Here is a 14,773-nt window from a genome sequence, read left to right on the forward strand (position 1 = left end):
TCGTGAAGGGTGTGTCCAGGCCAAGTAGGGGCACAGGGGCCCCCTGTCCAAAAAAGGGCCCCCCCCCCCAAAAAAAAAAAAAAACAGTACATTTGCTTGCATTCTCACACGGCAACTATCACAACTCTCAGCAGTATTCAAAACTAGCTGCTTGAACATAGTTCTGTTTGGATTATTTAGAAAATACCATTTAGTATGTTTTTCCCTTTCTTTCACCCATGTTCATGATATGAATTTAGGCCATCCTTTCTCATGCTTTGCAATGTTGCACATTTGGAGCCTAGTTTGTCATGTTTAGCACAAGTGGCACGGCAACTATCACAACTCTCAGCAGTATTCAAAACTAGCTGCTTGAACATAGTTCTGTTTGGATTATTTAGAAAATACCATTTAGTATGTTTTTCCCTTTCTTTCACCCATGTTCATGATATGAATTTAGGCCATCCTTTCTCATGCTTTGCAATGTTGCACATTTGGAGCCTAGTTTGTCATGTTTAGCACAAGTGGCTGTAATCAAATTTAGCAAATTTATTGAGCCTTTTATCCCCCAGTAGTATGGCTCTATTTCTAATCATAGAAATACACAAATTAGAGCAGGTTATTTTTCCTACCTTAGTTGGTATAAATTGTTTAGAGAGTTTTATGAATGGATATTGGTAATATGGGAAGCAAATGTTCTCTGTTAGAGTGGAATTAATTCTGAACCTATGCATGTTAATGTACTAGGCTTATATATGTCTATTACCTGTTTTAGTCCTTGTGTATGTTAAGTATGTGTGTTTAGGTTTATTGAAATTTAGCATGTCATGAAACTTAGAAAAATTTAAACCCAAAACGGTACATGTACATGTTAGTTTAGAGTTTAAAAGGGTGTATAGTAGTCACCTCAGTGTCAGAAACAACCACAGCTAGTGGTTTCTTTGAAGAGAACATTTTAATGGGTAGGTAATTATCTTTGTTTAATCTATTGTGTTGCTTTTCTAGAGTTACAGATACACTTTCAGGGTCTAGTTTATTTATTTGATTTGGTGTATACCTATGCAAAAAAGCATGAACTGTTGGTAGAATGGCGTATTTGGAGTAATATGAAAGTGTGCTCCTATAAGGCATACTTTAAAATATTTCTGAAGGAGATAATAAGGTTTCCATAAGAGTGCCCTTTTCTTTCTTTAGCTGGTGCCTAGACCTTGACCTTGTTGTTTATTCTTTATAGTTCCTTGGATTCTTAGGCATTGATGCTAGGCAGACTTAACCCCTCCATGACAGTAGCTACAGTCAAAATTGATATGTTGGAAGAAATGGCAATTGGTAGCTTAGAAATAAAAGCATGGAGATCTTTGAAACTCTTCTGTTTCAAAGAAGTTTCATTGGAGTCTTGAGCCAAGGTGAATTAAAGACACCATTGATGTTGAGTATGCTGCTGCCATGATGATTTGAATAAATGGTTAAGACTTTGAGGAAGTACTTGGATTATAACATCTGTGTTGTCTAAAATCCAGTTGAAGCTCGGTGTCTAATTCTTGGTGTTTTATACACAGAAATACCCACCCAGTGCAACCACACTACACTTTGAATTCTATGCAGACCCTGGAGCCGAGGTCAAAATTGAGAAAAGGGTAAGTCTTATTTAGACTGTACTGAAAGAAGCTACAGGATACGTTTTTTTTAATAGACTCCTCAGTTTCAAATGAGGGAATGTTTGAGCAACAATGCTGTTGTCCTACCAAGCTAGATGTACCTAGAAGCGTTTTAGGAATAAATATTAATTATATGCCTACCTCTAACAGGATATTAGAACCTGCCAAAACCCTTTAATTGGACACTACCATGTTTTATGTTTTTTTCTAACAATCTTAGTAAGGAATGCTGTCCTATAATATAATGGTCTTAGAGAGTCATGGTTCAAATTTCTGTACTTCACCCAGCCTGTAAGAAGGCTCTGTTGTATGTAAAATCGTGCTTAAATTATGTGATCATTCATATTCCTGAACCAGGTGCTAAAATTCAGTTTGGTTTAGAAATAGTCCTAATAATTCAAATCTTCCATTTTTATTATTAAATAATAATCTTTTAGATTGAAGTTACCTTGAAAACAACAGGAAGACATTGAAAGAAAGAACATCCTCGTGGATTTGGGTTTTGGTGTGAATGCTAAGATTGTGGAGATTATTGGTTAAAAAAGAAAAAAAATGTGAACTATGCCTGGCTACTGGCTATTAAATTAGCAGTATGGTTTAATACTAGTAGTGGTTTTTTGTTGTTGTTGTTGGGGTTTTGGTTTTTTTTTTTTTTTTTTTTTTGGTCTTTTTGAAGCAGGGTCTCCCTGTAAGCTCCAGCTGTCCTGGAACTCACTATGTAGACCAGGCTGGCCTTGAACTCACAAAGATCCACCTGCTTCTGCCTCCCAAGTGCTGGGACTACAGGTGTGCGCCACCACGCCTGGCTAATACTAGTAGTTTTAAAGAAACTTTCTATTGACTATCCAATCTATAAATGCTTTCTGTACTTAACTAGATTTTTTTAAGAGCATTTACTTTGCCTTAAACCTAGGATGATACCTTTGTTTTCAGATGACTCTTACAGGGTATTCAGTGACATCTAACAGCTCTTCTAACTTTTATTTCAGACAACTAGTAATACACTACATTATATTCACATAGAACAACTTGACAAGGTAAGAGGAGTCTTTGACAAACGACTAATTAGTTAATTTTTTTCTAAGCTTTGTTTGTGACTGTTTTTTTTCTAATACAGATTTCAGAAAGCCCTTCTGAAATAATGGAATCCCTTACCAAAATGTACAGCATTCCTAAGGATAAGCAGGTATAGTATGTCTGAAAAATATCCATAGTGGGGGTAGCCTTCCAAATATACCAGTGATATGTGCTGGACAAGCAGAATGCACAGCAAAAAACATGTCATCTTTGAGTCAGGCCATAGGAAATTAGTCTTCCTAAGTGTTTGTTTCCTCTTCCAAAGCCAGAACTTACTAACTTCCTACATCCATAGTAGAGTTTGGAAAAATAGAAACTGGCTGATTATTCACTGTATCTAGTAAGTAGTAGTAGCTTTCTAAACATTTTGGATGCAGTTAGGAGAAATTATGTTAGCTTGTTATGCCCATCTGTACAGTGATCAAGTAATTTATTAGCAATTGTACCTATTATGTTTCGATTAAATGTACCTTTTTGGCCTATCAGTGTAGTGACAGTTCTTAACCTACCTTGAAATATTAGATAGTAGGAGTCCCTGTATTGTCACACTGGTTTTATTAGCTAATCTCAGGGTAGGTGATACTAGTTCAGTTTTGATATCCTAGCAAATACCAACAGTAAACCACTCCAGAAAAAATGGGTTTTCTAATGATTTTCTAATACAGGTCTTATATCTCTACAGATGCTGTTATTTACACATATACGGCTGGCCCATGGCTTTTCTAATCACAGGAAGCGATTACAAGCTGTTCAGGCCAGACTGCATGCAATATCTATATTAGGTAAGAGAAGAACATTAATTAACAGGTCCTAATCAAGCAGTTTGAACATTTTTTTTTATTTACTTATTGGTCTTTTTGAGACAGGGTCTCCCTGTAGTCCCAGCTGTCCTGGAACTCACTATGTAGACCAGGCTGGCCTTGAACTCACAGATCTGCCTGCCTCTGCCTCCCGAGTGCTGGGATTAAAGGCGTGCACTACCACGCCTGGCTACCGAACTTGTTTTATTAAGAATTTCATCTCTCTTTGTTTGCTGTCATATCAGACTTTATTATGGCAACCTAAACTATAAAATTATCCATATTTCTAGTGTTCACTGTGGTCATTTATCATTCTTGGGCTCCCTAATGTACCTTTATTGTCATGTGACGTAGACTTGATCATTTGTCTTTTTTTAGTTAGTATACTTGTCATTTTCACCTGGTCCCTACCCATCCTCTTTACTATTTCTACTCTTCCGGGTTTCTCATCCTTTCAGAGGTGTGTGTGTGTGTGTGTGTGTGTGTGTGTGTGTGTGTGTATACACTTGGGGAGAAGGGGGCTTTGAGACAGGGTCTCAGTGTGTAGCTCTCTAGCTGGCCTAGAACTAGCTATGTAAACCAGACTGGCCTCTTAACTCATAGGTATCTGCCTGGCTCCCAAGTTCTGAGAAGTCTGGAAATTCTTTAAATAGTACTGTATAGTTTTACTGTGGGGTAGTAGATTGGAAAGCACACAGGCTTTTTAGCTTTGTTTTCATTTTATTATACAGAGTTTCATAAGGCCATATTCATGCAAGTACTTCATGTATATTCGCCTCATAGCCTTCTTGACCCTACTCTCTGTTCAGATTTTCTTCCCCTCTCCTCCCCAGACAGTTTTGCATCTACTTTTATGTCATTGGTGCAGGATTTATATATCTAATGTCTAGGACACACAAGTGAGAGAAAACATGGTATTTGTGAATTCACTTAATATAATTCTATCCATTTTTGTGCAAATGGCATAACTTTATTCTTTATGTGGAAAGCATAAATTCAGAACCATGGTTTTCCCAGCCTCAGTTTCCTTTACTCCCAGTGGACAGTATTTATAAGCTTTTCTAGGATTTGAATGAAAACCTAGAAATCAGCCTAGCAAAGCCCAGGCATTAGAAGGTATCAAATGGTAAGTCATGCTATTACTATCTACCTTCATTCAGTGTATGTTTACCTATTCTTTAAAACTGACCATTTGGCTGCGAAATTCTCTGTACCTAATATAACTTCTGGCATGCTAATGATTACCCAGGAAATGTTTGTTGAAAACTGAATGAATTGTGCTCAAATCACGGTCATTTTTTTTTGCTTCAGAGTATTTCAAGTGTTACCTCAGTGTGGAATTCAGTGAAAATGGGTTACATGCTCACTCAGATTTTATTAGTGTCACACCAGCTCCTGACTTAGTCTGCAGTAGTCCATAACTTGGCTTACAGCTGATTATAAGTGTTTAAGGAAGATGCTAAACAAAAATCTATATATCCAAGGCAAAGTATAGTTAGATCAGGGAGTAATATTACAAAAAATGAATTCTTGGGACTAGAGAGATGGCTCAGCAACTAAGAGCACTCACTATTCTTGCAGAGGACCCAGATTTGATTCCCAGCACCCACATGGCAAGTTAACAATTGTCCATAACTCCAGTTCCAGGGGTTTCAACACCCTCTTACCTCTGTGGGTATTGTACAACATCGGTGCACCTACCTACATGCAGGCAATACACTCATACACAGGGTCTCCCTGTAGCTCCAGCTGGAATGAAACTCATGCAGACCAGGCTGGCCTGGATACTCACAGAGCTCTGCCTGCCTCTTGAGTGCTGGGATTAAAGGTGTGTGCCATCACGCTGGGCCAATAAAATATTTTTTAAATGATCTCTTTTTTTCTCTTTTCCTACTTGGGTCTCCCAAAATTCTTCCTTAAGACTTGATGTTTTTAATAGGGGAATTTGTGAATTATGTGGGTGCTTAGAGCTTATCACCATATTTGATCTAGTATTAAGAAGTTAGTGACTATAGCCTTTAATGCTGACTGCAAGAGAATTCTTTCCTTTAACATAAATATCAAAGCTTGTTAGCCAATAGTGGCTTAACTACTGCTTCTTTTTTTTTTTTTTTTTTTTTGCTAAGTGTTTGTTTCTCTCTTTGCAGTCTACTCCAATGCCTTGCAGGAGTCTGCAAACAGTATCTTGTATAATGGCTTGATAGAAGAGTTGGTAGATGTCCTTCAAATAACAGATAAGCAGCTTATGGTAAGTATTAATAATAATGTCTGCATATCAAGTTCATACTATATCTTTGTTTTTCCCAAGGACTTAGAAAATACCTCCAAAGGGAATCTTGACCCTTCTTTGAATGTTAAGCCATGAAATTAATAAATTCCAGATTTTCAATTTTACTTACCACTGGTCTCCCATCTTCTCAAGCAGTTAACAGTTTATTTTGTGGAATAAAAACTCCTTAAATTTTTATTTTGTGGTGTTAGCACCTTGTTTCTGTTATCATATTTAGCATTCTGTGTTTGCTTTGTATTCTAGGAAATTAAAGCTGCTTCTTTACGAACATTAACATCAATTGTCCATTTGGAGAGAACTCCCAAGCTCAGCAGTATTATTGACTGTACTGGAACAGCCTCTTACCATGGATTTTTGCCTGTACTTGTTCGGAACTGTATCCAGGCCATGATTGGTAAGTTTTGATGGTACTTATTTATCCCAGCAAGAGGAGAACCATTATCGTTTTATTGTTTAACAGCCTGCCAGCTTAATACCAAAGTCTGAACCTAACCCTTTTCTCTTAACTTTGTAGACCCTTCAATGGACCCATACCCTCACCAGTTTGCCACTGCTCTCTTCTCCTTTTTGTACCACCTGGCCAGCTATGATGCTGGTGGTGAAGCTTTGGTCTCCTGTGGAATGATGGAAGCTTTATTAAAGGTACTCTACATTTTTTTCTAATTTACAGATAAATCAAGCACAAGAGTATAGGTTTAGAATGTTTCACCGTGGGGGGCAGATAATATAGAAAGCTTACCCTAAAAGACTTTATTTATCTCAATAACAAAAAAGCATCTACTACCAATATTAACAAGATTTTTTTAAAGAATCTAGCACAGTGTGACTGTCTGCAGGCCCCTGTAGTCAAGACATTACCACATGCTAGCATGAGATTAGGTTTGACCCTGAGAAAAATGTATGTAAAAGTATTTCACAAATTCTTACTGTAATTACAATAGTCTTTTTGTTTGCTTGGTTGGTACTTTCAGATATTCTTTATATGTAGCTCCAGCTTGTCCTTGAACTTACAGCAGTCCTCCTAAGTGCTAGGATTACAGGCATATTATCACCACTATATGCTGAGCCCTGGGCACTGGCTTATGTATCATTTGGTAATTGTGTTTGTCTCTCTCTTCCTAATAGGTCATAAAGTTTCTTGGCGATGAACAGGACCAGATAACATTTGTTACCAGAGCTGTCAGAGTGGTTGATCTCATCACCAACCTGGATATGGCAGCTTTTCAGTCCCATAGTGGTCTTTCTATCTTCATCTATAGACTTGAGGTATTATTATCCAAGGATCTCTTTGCATAGACTTTGTAGAAACCCAGGGAGAGCTGAGTCTACAAACTGTCCTAATTATTAAGCAACCATCTTGTCTCTTAGTTTCTAGAAACTAAATTTGTAATTGGCTTGCTATCCTTCAGTTGTAATTATTTTTAATCCTCAAACTGTATAGGATTTTCTTACTGTTTTTCCCTTGATTGTAGCATGAAGTAGATTTGTGCCGAAAAGAATGTCCATTTGTGATCAAACCAAAGATCCAGAGGCCTAGTACCACTCAAGAAGGAGAAGAAATGGAAACTGATATGGATGGTAATTAACAAGCTATTAAGTCAGTATTTTTGTGCATGAGATTTTCCTATTATCCTACTCCAATTTTTTTTTTGTCTTTTTGAGACAGGGTCTCCCTGTAGTCCCAGCTGACCTGAGCTCACTATGTAGACCAGGCTGGCCTTGAACTCATAGCGATCCGCCTTCCTCTGCCTCCCGAGTGCTAGGACTAAAGGCGTGCACCACCGTACCCGGTGAAGCCTACTCCAATTTTAATTCTTCTCATAAACTATGAAGTACACAGCTCCCTGGGTATATATTTTGAACACTTTTTATGCAAATGGTGTATGAATTATTTTGAATAGATCTGGGAGGTAAAACAAATCATAGGGCTGCAGTAGACCACTAAAATCACTCTGCAAATTTCTTTTTATTGCCTCACCTAATAATTCATGTTTCTTCATGTATTGACTTACTATCTTAGTCCTACTACTAAAGCATGAGCTCCATGGAATCCAGATATTGTCACTTTCACTGCTGCAGTACCTGATAGCCTCTGTGTTTAATATATGCTTGGTAAATGCATGGAAGCTCTAAACTCATTTTAAATGAGACCTTTAAAAACTTTGGATATCATAAGAAAGGAGAGGAGAGTTGAAGAACTTACTGGCTAGGATCAATTTTCAAATCAGAAAGATAGAAAAAACAGATCATTTTAATTTTAAGTGCATTGTGCATTTTTTTTAACACTTCAACCCTTTCTGTTGTATACTTCATAATATTAAAATAAAAAGAAACTATTGCCTCAATCAACTTCCTTAAAATTTAAAATAATTTTGTCTTAATGACACAGATTATCGTTGCATGTGTCTATTACTGTGCTTATGGTAAAGATATGTACACCCTTTTGTTGACTATAAATAAAAATAGGTTGCTTTTCCTTTTTTCTGACTTTGTCTTTGGGCACATTTATCTGTGCATGTTGCCATCCCTAGAAACCCCTTTTCTCAGTTTTGTTTTGGGGTTATTGGGAACAAGCTGACATTTGAGCTCGCAGGTAAGATCCGAGCGGGTTGAATAAAATGTGACATTTATTAACTACTTGTATGTAATAGGCCACTATTCATTTATAAATCAGTGGTTGTCAAAATTGAGAAAACAGAACAATAAGTGTTTGTTGAAGATTTAGACCCCATCTACAAAGCTTGATTCAGTTAGTTTGCCACCTTGAGACCAGAAAAAGTGTGTGATTAAAACTAACCCAAGTGATTCTGTTGTACTCCTGAAGAAATTCACATATTCATTATAAAGCTGGTTACAAAGACTTTGTACTTACCCTTGTGTAAGTAGGTTTATGTATGTTTATATATGTATAAAAATGGTTGAAATTAGTTTTTCAAAATGTAAATAGTGGCCATCACTAAAGAACATTCTACTGTATTTCACACACTATAGGTTATGATTGTGTGTCTTTTGCTTAATTAATTAACAATTATTTTATCCAGGGGAATAAAGGAAATGTGAATGCTCACTCCTAACCTACCTACATAGCAACGACTCTTTTTCAGGCTTGTTATGTCCTTTCCATGTTCACATTTACATGTATAGATTTTAGAACAGGAAGATGAGATCATAAACATGTTTCACTTGCATTGTTCCTTCTGTGTATCATAGGCATCCTTCCCTATGAACATTGAGATTAAATTTTCAGTGCTTTTAAAATCTGTTAACCTCCTTTTAAAAAGCTCTACTTACTGTCTACCAGTAATATACGCAAGTTGCATGTTTTACATCATTCATCTCACCTCAGTGGAAGAAATTTTCTCAGAAATCTTTCTTTTCTTAGTACTTTTTATTCTAATTAGTTTCTTTATCATAACTTGTACTTTAGTTGCAGATATAACTATGGAAAGCAGTCCAGGCTCGTCCATATCTATGGAGCACCGGCTGGATGTTGAATTAAGGGCATCAAGTTCCAACAGCAGCACTAGCATCTCTGGCACTGGCCCGGGTCCTGGCCCGGGTCCTGGCCCTGGCCCTGGCCCTGGCCCTGGCCCTGGCCCTGGCCCTGGCCCTGGCCCTGGACCCCGTCCTGGTGCGTAGACACATAGATACACAGTCTTTCACAGTGACTGACTTATTAAATTAGTGAAGAAAAGAGCTTTAGGAGGAACTTAGTGGTACATTTGGAGGTTAACTTATATGAACATGTCTTATATAACATTTTATGATCTGACAGTTCACACATTGATTATCAAAACAGACATTTTGGAGCACAGATAATATCCAAAAGAGGAACTGAATGAATTTCAGAGTTGAATCTTTATAATATTTCTTTTTTTACTTTAGGTCTCTAATTTTTATAATTGGTCTTGTGCCATCCTTGGTGATTTAATTTTCTACTTTCAAAATACTCTTCCTAATGTCCAGAGATCGCACTTTAAATGTCTCCTAGTTTTGCTGTAGTGGATATAGACGGGTCTCTTAAAAAGTGTTTCTTGTGCCTGTTCATTGTCATTTATTGATGAATCCTGTGTGATTTTTTTTTTCTCCCTTTCTCCCATGCCAGGAGTCCAGTGTATTCCACAACGAGCAGCACTTCTCAAATCCATGTTGAATTTCCTCAAGAAGGCCATTCAAGACCCTGCTTTCTCAGATGGCATACGACATGGTATTTGATTCTGGATACTTTTTTCCAAAATTCCTTTCTTCAGTCTTTTTCATACTCTTCTGACATTTACCTTTTTATAAGGCATACTTAGGAAAAAGCAATGCCATTTTTGATAGCTTTTTGTTGATACCACTTTTTTAAACATGGAGGTGTTTACTTAGCTTCATAACAATTTACACATGCTCCTTTTCCAGCTTTTGATTGATCACTTCCATTCTACTACTAGCCCACCTCAAAGTTTATTCTTATTTTGACCCACTGTTAAAGCTTATTGCATGGACAAAGAATAAATAATAAAATGGGAGGGCAAGTAGAGGCCCCTAGATTGGACTCAATACACATTTATTTGCTGCAGTGTAACATACTGCTACCCATTATTTTTGCTCCTCCCAGACTGATCATTGTCTTTGTACATATTTCTCTTAGTGATGGATGGTTCTCTGCCTACCTCTCTGAAACACATCATTAGCAATGCTGAATACTATGGCCCATCACTCTTCCTTCTAGGTGAGTAGAATTGAAAGTTGGTTCTAGATCAGGCGTGGTAGTGCACACCTTTAATGTCAACCCTCAGAAGGCAGAGGTAGGCGGATCCCTTTGAGTTTGAGGCCAACCAGGGCTACATAGTGAGACTCTGTCTCAAAACAAAACAACAAAAAGAAAGTCTGTCAAGCTGGATAACCTGATAGGGCTTTCTGTTTCATATATTTGTGGGGTTTTTACTATTCACTAGTGATACTGCATCTTTCTTAACTGGTGATGAAGTCAGAATTCATTTTCATATATATATATATGCACATATATATATATCACTTAGATGCCAAATCAGCCTTTTATTAATCTAATTCATTTCAATTTTAAATCATTATTTTTATTTTATATGTATTGCCTGCATGAATTTAAGTACACCCATATTGCAGTGCTCATGGAGATAAGAAGAGGGTGTCGGATCGCCTGGACCTGGAGTTACAGGTGGTTGTTAGCTGCCATGTGGGTATCAGGACCAAACCCAGGTTCTCTGCAAGAGCAACCTGCTAGCATACACATACAAAATAAATCTTATTTTAAAACTTTCTAAAACAGACTAAAAATGTGTTTACTCAGTGATTAGTGCCTAAAAAATTCAGTATAACAAATCCAGCAGGAATGGTTTCTATTCTCAGGATTGAATGTCAGACCTGCAAATTATAAATTGTTTTTGACTAGAAAATACAGTCTAAAATAAGCTTGAGAGGAGAGAGAGAGAGGAATTGGGTACCATATATACCTGAAATAATGTGTTCACGTATATAAACTTCTAGAAGTCTTCCTTAAGAGCTGATGATGTAGGGACTAGAGAGGCATCTCAGCAGTTAAGAGCACTAGCTGCTCTTGGCAGAGGACCCAAGGTTTGTTTCCTAGCATCCACATAGCAGTTGTGGCTGTACCACTGAGCTTTGTGTCCAGCTCTCATTTTACTTTTTATTTTGAGATGGGGGTCTTCAGTAAATTTTTTGGACTTGAATTGCCTTAAGCCCAATATAGCTTTTGATTTGTAATTCTCTTGCCTCAGACTCATGAGTAGCTGGGGTTGCAGGCCGGGCATTTAGGAGAGATTTTTAAGAGGATATTTGTGCTTGAGTGGGAAAAAGGTAAGCCCTATCAGTATGATGAAAGAAGTGGGGGACATGGGCAGCAAATGAGACTTAGCTCATTTACCAAATCAAATATTAATGGTGATCCATTCTTTCCCAATGGTCATAATTAATATTAGCATATTTCCTATAAATAGATCTGTACAGCCAACCCAAAGTAAGTCTAGCAATTGTTAGTGTAGCCCCCTAAATATTACAATTGAATTGATCCTTTCACCTCAGGTAGGAGATGGCCTGGAAAAGTCAATGCAGACCATTTTAATAATACAATTCACTGACTTTGTTGTCTATTCACTGAATTGTTCATAACTATCTTTTATCTGTTATTGACCCATAAGCAGTATGAAGTCCTAATATACAAACTACTAGATGATGCCAACAGAGAGTTTAATGCCTGTTATCAGCCAACTCAGAACTGTTTTGTCCATTACTGAATACTTGGTAGCATAGAAATTACAACATTGTCTGAATAGCCTCTATGAAATGATTGCATGTTAAAGAATCAATGAACCAAAACATGTCTGCATTTACTCCAAGGAATATAATGTGGATTGATCTGTATTTCCTTTTGTGGCAAAACTTCATGAAACAGGTCCTTTTCTAGTTAAATTTAAGGTGCCCTAGGTACTAAATATCCATAGAAACACATGATAGGTCCTACAAGGAAATCAAATGATTATGACTAGTCTCTGCTCAGAGTTGTGATAAAGGGATTCTAAGGTAGAGTTTCTGGTGGGCAAAGTTACATCAGAGCAGGCATACAAGGATAAAGTAGGTCCAACAGAAGACTAGCATTGCATGTACTTTCCTATAGTTAGAAGTTTGAGAAAGGCATGGAATCCATGAATGGGAAATTAATGAGGAAAGAAATGGTCAGATCACAGTGTCCTTAGTAATTTCATGCTTAAACCCATCAAATAGTTTGACATTTCTTGCCCTGTGCCCAATCCCAGGTTCTTGTTCTCCATTTTTGTGTCTTTATCCTCTTTATTTTGTCTGCACTAACATCCCCAATTCTTGCTCTAATCTCCTGTCTTAGCCTTCACGTTACTGCTTATAGCCTGTCTAATGAAAGTGCTATCATGATTATTACCGACTGCTTAACCTGAGAGATTGACAAATAATCACTTCGAATATTGAGTATTGGACTTCAAGGGGGCCAGACTTTTCAGGCTTTGTCAGATTTTGTGGGAATCAGCCATCACAGAACCTATAGTAACCAATCTTTCAGTAGCTCTGGAATAAGGTTGATCTAGAACTAGCACAAAATATATATTTTAAATTCTTGTTACTGGGAAGTAATTTATGATCTTTCCTCTTGTAGAAGAACCACTTTTAGGTGTGTAATCAAGCAAAGTATTATTTCCCGTGAAATGGGATCTCCAGTTAGCAAACCTTCTAGCAGTGGAACAGGACACAAAGATTACATTGGCAGACTATAAAGTTTAGATATGGCCAATAGCATGGGGATGCCATTGGTATTTAGCCCAAAATTTAATGGCCCAAGATCTCTGATGAGTGTCTCTGGATCAATTGAGGTAAGACAAGGGATATTATGTGAGTTTATTTTAATTGGAAAAAATGACCAGCTGGTCAGCTAAAGCATGGCTTCTTAAACTTGGTCACAATTCCTTATGGAGGGGTTGCATAGCTAAATATGAGTCATAAAAAAGTTGGCAGTGATTCAAATATCAAATGTGTTTGAATCTAAATCTAAGGTATTTCTGGCAGTAAGCGCCCCCATGTTGCACCATGAAGCTTCGTCGAAGCTTTGGTTGTGAATACGCAACATGCACACTGCAAGATTTCACACTGTAAGATACCACAATGCGTAATGCAAATGCACACCATTTGAAACACCTTAGTTCACATTTAAGACTTGCTGTAAGTTCCAAATTGCAGCGATTGTACTGCACATGCAGTTTTCTGCTCTTTTAGAAACAATTATGTAAAACAAAGACTTAAAATTTTCCTACCACCATCTTCAGCGTGTAAGTATCAAATTAGTGTAATTTTGAAGTTCTGCTTGAGGCCTACCTTGGTGGCTCATGTTTATAATCTCAGTATTTGGGAGGTAGAGGGAGGAGGATTCAGTGATCAGGATCATCCTAGGCTTATGTGATACCCCCATGCCAAAAATACAACAAAAATTATTGCTGTACAAGTTTCTGTCTTGAGTTTTATTTAAAAATAAATGAATTTTGGCTTGGGATTTGGACAGAATTTCCAACAATTTCTGAAATGTCCCTTAAACATACACCATTTGTAGTACATATTTAGATGCAAAGCAGCATTCTCAGCTTTGAAAATTATAAAATCAAAATGTCTATCAACTTGGAAAAGTATTGAGGATGTTCTGTCCTATGGCATCAACTGTTCAGCCAAGATTTAATTTGTTGTGTAAAAATAAACATTCATGTCATTAGCATGCAGATTTGCTTTCTTCTTTAGTAAATTATAAGATTAGGTGTATACTGAGCAACTGATTTAAAATTCTTTTTTTTTTATCACTTATGGTTTGTGTATACTTGTATACCTGAGAATCCCTAAGCTAAAGCATTAAAATGAGCCTGTTCTTTGGCAGCATTGGTATGAGCTGAGACATAGGAGACAATGTAAAAAATCTGAGCAGCGATATATTTTCAACATGGAACACCTCTTAAAAGATGGCCCTGAATACAATAACTATTTTGAGCTCACTGACGAGGAAAAAAAATTTTTTTGATGGGCCCTAACTCTCTTACAGAACCCTATAAAAATATCCTGTAGCTAAAATGACTACTAATATGTCTTTACAGACCAGGCCCCACTGAATCCTATCTTTTATCTGGAATGACTTAATGGTTCTGTGATTTTTAAAAAAAAAACAACAGCTGTTCCAGCAGGCTGTAACATCTTTGATTGATGGCACTACTATCCGTAAGCAGACCCCCTTTCCTGCTGAATAAAGATGGGTTGTTTTGCATTGATGTCCTTTTACCTGGGTACCCAAAACCTTTTTGCAAACCTAAGTCAGTCACCAAGATTACTTTCCAGATAAAAGCGCAAACACTGAGCTTTTTTACATAGTTTTTTTTTTTTTTTCACATAGTTTGGCCTTTGGATGTGATTGCTCTTCACACCTTAAA

The 14,773-nt window shown here is 37.1% G+C and overlaps 1 protein-coding gene across 1 annotated transcript in view; it reads left to right on the forward strand.

The window, feature by feature from the left end:
- Positions 1–14,773, forward strand: part of Huwe1 (HECT, UBA and WWE domain containing E3 ubiquitin protein ligase 1) — a gene marked incomplete in the record, with an annotated part of 151,705 nt that overhangs the window by 55,081 nt on the left and 81,851 nt on the right. Inside the window, 12 exon segments of the mRNA XM_029554367.1 lie at positions 1,539–1,616; positions 2,627–2,674; positions 2,755–2,823; positions 3,397–3,496; positions 5,662–5,762; positions 6,048–6,198; positions 6,319–6,446; positions 6,930–7,070; positions 7,277–7,382; positions 9,232–9,435; positions 9,910–10,011; positions 10,438–10,518. Coding sequence (XP_029410227.1) covers positions 1,539–1,616; positions 2,627–2,674; positions 2,755–2,823; positions 3,397–3,496; positions 5,662–5,762; positions 6,048–6,198; positions 6,319–6,446; positions 6,930–7,070; positions 7,277–7,382; positions 9,232–9,435; positions 9,910–10,011; positions 10,438–10,518 — 1,309 coding nt within the window.

Source organism: Nannospalax galili, unplaced genomic scaffold, assembly GCF_000622305.1.
Source record: "Nannospalax galili isolate Female #2095 unplaced genomic scaffold, S.galili_v1.0 scaffold225, whole genome shotgun sequence".
Classification (NCBI taxonomy): Eukaryota; Metazoa; Chordata; class Mammalia; order Rodentia; family Spalacidae; genus Nannospalax; species Nannospalax galili.